Source organism: Lycium ferocissimum, chromosome 4 (genome assembly GCF_029784015.1).
Source record: "Lycium ferocissimum isolate CSIRO_LF1 chromosome 4, AGI_CSIRO_Lferr_CH_V1, whole genome shotgun sequence".
NCBI lineage: Eukaryota > Viridiplantae > Streptophyta > Magnoliopsida > Solanales > Solanaceae > Lycium > Lycium ferocissimum.
The window spans coordinates 65,545,848-65,551,612 of record NC_081345.1 but is presented as its reverse complement, the minus strand read 5'-3'; the positions used below and the strand labels follow the sequence as shown (position 1 = coordinate 65,551,612).

General features: G+C 37.3%; 1 protein-coding gene across 1 annotated transcript; it reads left to right on the top strand.

The window, feature by feature from the left end:
• Positions 1-3,252: 3,252 nt before the first annotated feature.
• On the top strand, positions 3,253-5,525 carry LOC132053610 (uncharacterized). Its single transcript, XM_059445694.1, has 3 exons — positions 3,253-4,670; positions 4,759-4,830; positions 5,189-5,525. Exons 1-3 carry the CDS (start codon positions 3,684-3,686, stop codon positions 5,192-5,194), a joined length of 1,065 nt encoding a protein of 354 aa, XP_059301677.1. The 5' UTR covers positions 3,253-3,683; the 3' UTR covers positions 5,195-5,525.
• Positions 5,526-5,765: the final 240 nt, after the last annotated feature.

The window sequence follows — 5,765 nt, the reverse complement described above, 5'->3', positions numbered from 1 at the left end:
CTAAACGTGCTAAAGCATATACTGGGTTTTCTGAGTTACTAAAATAATATCGTGTGTGTGATATTTTCAGTTTTGACACAAGGAGTTGTCATTCTAATCTTTGAAGATACCAATAACTTCGTCAGAACTTTAAAGTGTTTACATTAATGGAAAGTTCAAATCTCTATAAGATACTTTTCGATATGCGTGATATTGCAGGTATAACATGCTTTTATAGAAAAACAAGCAAACTAAAAGTTAAAGCCTCACCTGCCTAAAATCAGATGCTCAAACCTTTACTTGAAATGTCAAAGTCAACCCAAACGAGATCCAAAGACTTCAATTATTCAAATTCATCAATAATGAGCTCAAATTAGTCTAGGAGAACTATTCGCATAATTTTAGGATGTCTCGGGGTCAAAGTCAACTCAAACCCAGCCATTAACTAAAAGATTTGGATACTGATCTCTCCATGAAAGAACCCTACACGTCGCGTAACCTTAATTTCATGGCCTCTCGGCCATTGGCTAGTCCACTCAGGTGGCTAGTCAGGAGACTTCTAGCCCTACTTCTTCTCAAGTACCTTCGTCCAGCCCTGACCCTACTTCTAACTATGCAAACATTCTGAAACCCAATGCATTGAATGCCACCATACAAAAGTTGCTCCAATCCCTCTCAAGCCAGTTACGTTCCTTCATGGCGAACCCTTCATTAAATGGACAGAGGCAGAAGTGGAAAGAATGGACATCATGGAGAACGTCCAACATGTTGTGATTTGTAAGTTCTCATATGATGTCCTAAACTTGATGAACTACGCATGTTAGTACCTTCATAATGCATATGAAAGGTGACTGCCATATTGGTTTCATTAGAAATTGTCATGTTTTGGTACGACTTTCATTACCAGATGATTTTGTTAACTTAACTTCCAAAGGGGCTTATTATATCAAGGCCAAGGTTGGTGCATTGTATAAGATGAGACCATTAAACTATGATTCTATGTTTAAAGTAGATGAAGAAACATAGAAGGTCGTGGCTGGGATTTCATTTACAAACTTATTATCTACGTACTTTGTAGAGAATTGTTAATTTTTATTGCAACAACGGCTAGAAAACTTTTGCACATGACCACGTCCACACTTTATGGGGTGCCCTTAAGCAGTGATCCTAGGGGAACATATCCATATCCACACGCATAACCAGCTAATAACCAAGTCCTTAGACTCATTAATGAAATATCAAACTTGCTGACACTCAAGTTCTTAACTACAACAACAACATACTCAAGTTCTTAACTCATCAGCCAAATCTCAACACAAGTGGGGAACATAACTGATGACATTCAAGTTGCAGACCACACTGACTCATCAGCAATACCACTGAAACCTAAGTCGCGGGTCCGCAAACTCATCACTTTGACTCATGATTATAGCATGAATCAAAAAGGCTTATAAGAAGTGCATGATCAAAACAGTTTAAATTATGTAATTTAACATACATAAAAAATCTGTAATGCTTGTCTAGCATATAATCAAGGGAAAGGGGCAAAATATACCCCTCTACTTTGTTTTATTAGCTGACTTTACCCTCCGTTAGCGATTGTGAACAAAAATACTCCTACCGTCTTCACAAAAAAAAATCCATTTCCTTTGTTGACCCGCCACGACCCGCCTATCATCATCGTCATTATCATCAAGCTTCAGCTTCTTTCATGTCGAAAAAAAAAAAGAAGCAAAAACAAACACCCAGATGATGAAACTCCAGAATTTATGCCGAGCGACGCAAAATTTCAGTTTCTGAAGATAAAAATATTACAGAAATTATTCCTTGCGAAGTAGGTTTAGATATTTCCATTAAATAAGTAGCAAAGGCAAAAATTAAAGACCACAGATATTAGGGACAAAATTAAAGAGCAGTGCGTTTGAAGGGGAAAAAAAATGATGGAATATGTTTCCTCGAAATAGGTGAAAATAGAGTGGGAACTGTTTTCATTAAAAATTTGAGGGAAGATATTTCCGGATCAATAAAAACACACACCACCTACCTACGTACCCCAGCCCCCCACCCCACCTCCGCCCTTACTCAACCCGTACTCTTATCGGCCACCACCCCACTCTCACCTACCCCACCGCCACCTCCACCTCCCTCTGCCCTACCAAACGACCCCAAAGTGTTTTGCTTTGAATATATGAAAATGCTCTGAAAATGATATTTTTCAATCTGTGTACCAAATAAAAATAAAATGAATAGAAAAATTACTTATTTTCCGAAAAAATATTTTCGTGGAAAACATTTTCCGTAATACCAAACACACTCTTTGCCAACACTAATAGAGACCAAAACACTAGTAGAGACACGGATGGAAAAAAAAAAAGATGGGGGTTAGAATACATGAGATGAAACTCCCGTCTGCATCTTAGGATTCAGGAAACTGTATCTAATTGACTGCTTCCTCTCTACACTACTCTTTCGTCACTTCTCCTTTTCTTCAAGCCATCATCGCCTCTCTTTTTCTCTAGGGTTCCTTTTCTTCCTCTCATTCAAAGTCCTCTTCAAATATCCCAATATTTCTCTTCACATACCTTTTAGCCGTTCCAAATAATTCAATTGAAAAAAACATAAAAAAAATTTATATAGTTATATACAAAATTCATATCGATTTTATACGGTGTTTATACATAAAATTGTAATCGAAATACTAAGCCTCTACACGTTTCATACTGATTTTATAAAGTTTTCATACACGAAAAATGTGAGCGAAATTCTAAGCCTAAGCGAGATATATATACATTTCATACCGATTTTACACAGTTTTCGTACACGAAAATTTGAGCGAAACTTTTAAGATTGAGTGATAATTTGTATATATGTTTTGCAAACTGAAAATTCTTGTCACATTTTATAAATACATTTCTTATTATGTGTATATATATATATGTCATTCTCCTAAAATACATTTTTTTTGCACGGATTGCCCTTCTTATAGACTGGTCTTTAATTTTTGCCCCTCAAATCGCAGTCTTTAATTTTTGCTCCTACTTCTCATTTAATAAAAATTTGTGGGCCAAAATATCCTTATTAGCTGGTCTACGTAACCAGAGATTCAGGGTTTGAACCCCAGCAGAGTAAAAAAAAAAAATTGCAATGTAAGATTTCATAAAAACTAAGCCTATTCGAGTAAAGCTATATAAAAATTATGTTTTGTCCGGTATAGTTCTATCGAAATTAAGTTTGGGTGCACGACCAAAAACTAGTAGGAGATACCGGATGGAAAACTTAGAAAAGACGGGGGTTAGTATGGGAAATAAATAAAATAAACTCCCATCTGCATCTTAGTATTGTATCTAATTAACTGTATCTTCCTCTATACACTACACAACTCTTTCACTTCTTTTCTTCAAGCCATCCATCGCCTCTCTCTCTCTCTCTCTAGGGTTCCTTTTCGTCCTCTCATTCAAACTTTCCTCTTCCCATATCCCTATTTCTCTTCATCCTTTTAATCCATTCCAAACAATTCAATTGAAAAACAACACATCAGTAACTCAATCACAGTATTCATCTATATGTCTGTCCATGTAACTACTGGTTAGATTTCACAATGAGGATTTTTTGGATTTCATAGATTCAATCGCCTTGATATAGTTCCTTATTTATTGCTATATTTTGTTTGTGAAATCCATAGAAAAGGAATTATTATTACTATTATGGCTTCTACAGTTCCAGCAAAGTCTAATAACCCACTACACAACTTTGATTTGCCTCACTTGAAATGGAAGAAGAATCATCACTCCAACAACAACAACCACACGCGCCGCCGCTCCACCTCCTCCCCGTCGCGGCACGATTCACCTCAACGCCAATCTCCTGTGCGTGAATCCCACGCTCCAGCGCGTCACTCTCCAACGCGCCAATTTTCTCCCATGCGTGATTCCCATGCGGCAGCGCGTCATTCTCCGATGCGTGATTCTTTACCGGCGCGTGTATCTCCGATGCGTGATTCCAGTATGCCGTTTCGCCAGTCTTCGATGCGGGACAGTCACGCGCCGGCGCGTAAGTCTCCGATGCGTGAATCCTTACCGGCGCGTGTGTCTCCGACGCGTGATCCCGTTGCGGCGGTGCGTGTGTCACAAACGCACTGCGAATCATCGGAAAAGGAGAGAAGTAGTGTTATTGAGTATCGTAGACATTCACGAATTTCATCAGCACCTGAGAGTAGTAAATCAGACACTAGTAAGAAGCATAATAAAGTAGTAGAAATTGAAGGCAGATCATCATCGAAAATACTACTCAAAATCCCTCGGAAAAATAAAACCGAAGAGATCGCAATCCATGAAGAACAACAAAAGGAGAATAATAATGAATCTCAAGCTCAAGCTGATGAAGAAGCAACAAAGACGTGGAATCTGAGACCTAGAAAACCTATACACAAATCATTGAATTTGAATTCAGGTCCATTTAGATCCAGTGGATCGGCGATACAGGAGAGTAAATCTCAATCGAATCACGTGAATGTGGTAAACAAGGAGAAGGAAAATAATGAATCGAATGCTGTTACGAAGAAGGAAAAAAGGTTGAGGTTTTCGGTAGGGCTTTCGAGAGAAGAGATTGAGGAAGATATATATGCTATGACTGGATCAAAAGCTGCTAGAAGACCTAAGAAGAGAGTTAAAGCTGTTCAGAAACAACTTGATGTGAGAAGAATTTATCATCACTTATTTTCGTTCGATTTTGCGTTTAATTTTGTTCATCGAATGATTTGAATTTGTTTCTTTTTGGCAGATTCTCTTCCCAGGTTTATGGCTAGCTTCAATAACTCCTGATTCGTATAAAGTTTGTGAAAATCTTCCAAAGGTATAGTTCATTGTTGGATCAAATTTGAGATAATGATCAAAAACACACTTGAACTGTTATTTTTTCGCGAGTTTCACACCTCAATTATCAGTTGTTATCTTTTCCATCCTGAACTATGTATTAAAACACACCTATGGTGATAGTTCAGGTAGGAAATGGGAGCAACTGATAGTTGGCCTAGTTAGTTTCAAGATGTGTTTTAATATGTAGATAGTGGGTAGAAAAGGAAACGACTGATAGTTGAATTGTGAAACTCGCGAGCACGGTGTTTTTGACCATTAACTCTTGATAAAATTAGATCTTCTATTCTCGGATATTTTGAATGTGTTTGTGACAGCCTGATTTGATTTCCTTGCAGGGTTAAAAGAAATCCTTCAAAAGGTAGTTGTCCTTCGAATGTCCTTGGTTTTTGTGGAAGTTTGAAGTTGATGGCTTCCAAATTTTATGATTGCATTTGGAGGTATAATCAGTTTTTTATCTGTAAAAGATGAAAGGATGAATAAACTTTTTTGTTTCCCTTGCTGTCCTTCAGCACTAGCTTTTCGTTAGGTTTCAGGAATAGCAGCTGAAGTTTAGTTTTTTCTTTTTATTTTTTCTTTTGATAAAGAAAGCTGAAGTTTAGTTTTTTGATTTCATCCTTAGGTGCCGATGTAAATATGGCTTTCTAACAAATTATTGGAAATTTGCTTTTGATATCCTTATGCTGTTCCTCCTCTTGTTTGCCTTTATTCTAAAAGACAGAATGAATGTATTGTAGTGCAAGGCCCTCTTGTCTGATGCAAGGATAGCGTCCATTATTCCTTTTCCCCTTTCATGATGAAAATGATGCAAAGATTCTTGCGCGCTGATACATGATCTTAATTCGATTGAAATAGTTTGTCAAAGAACAGTTCGATTTGGTTTTCTGAATGAAATTTTGTCGTGGTTTTGGATTT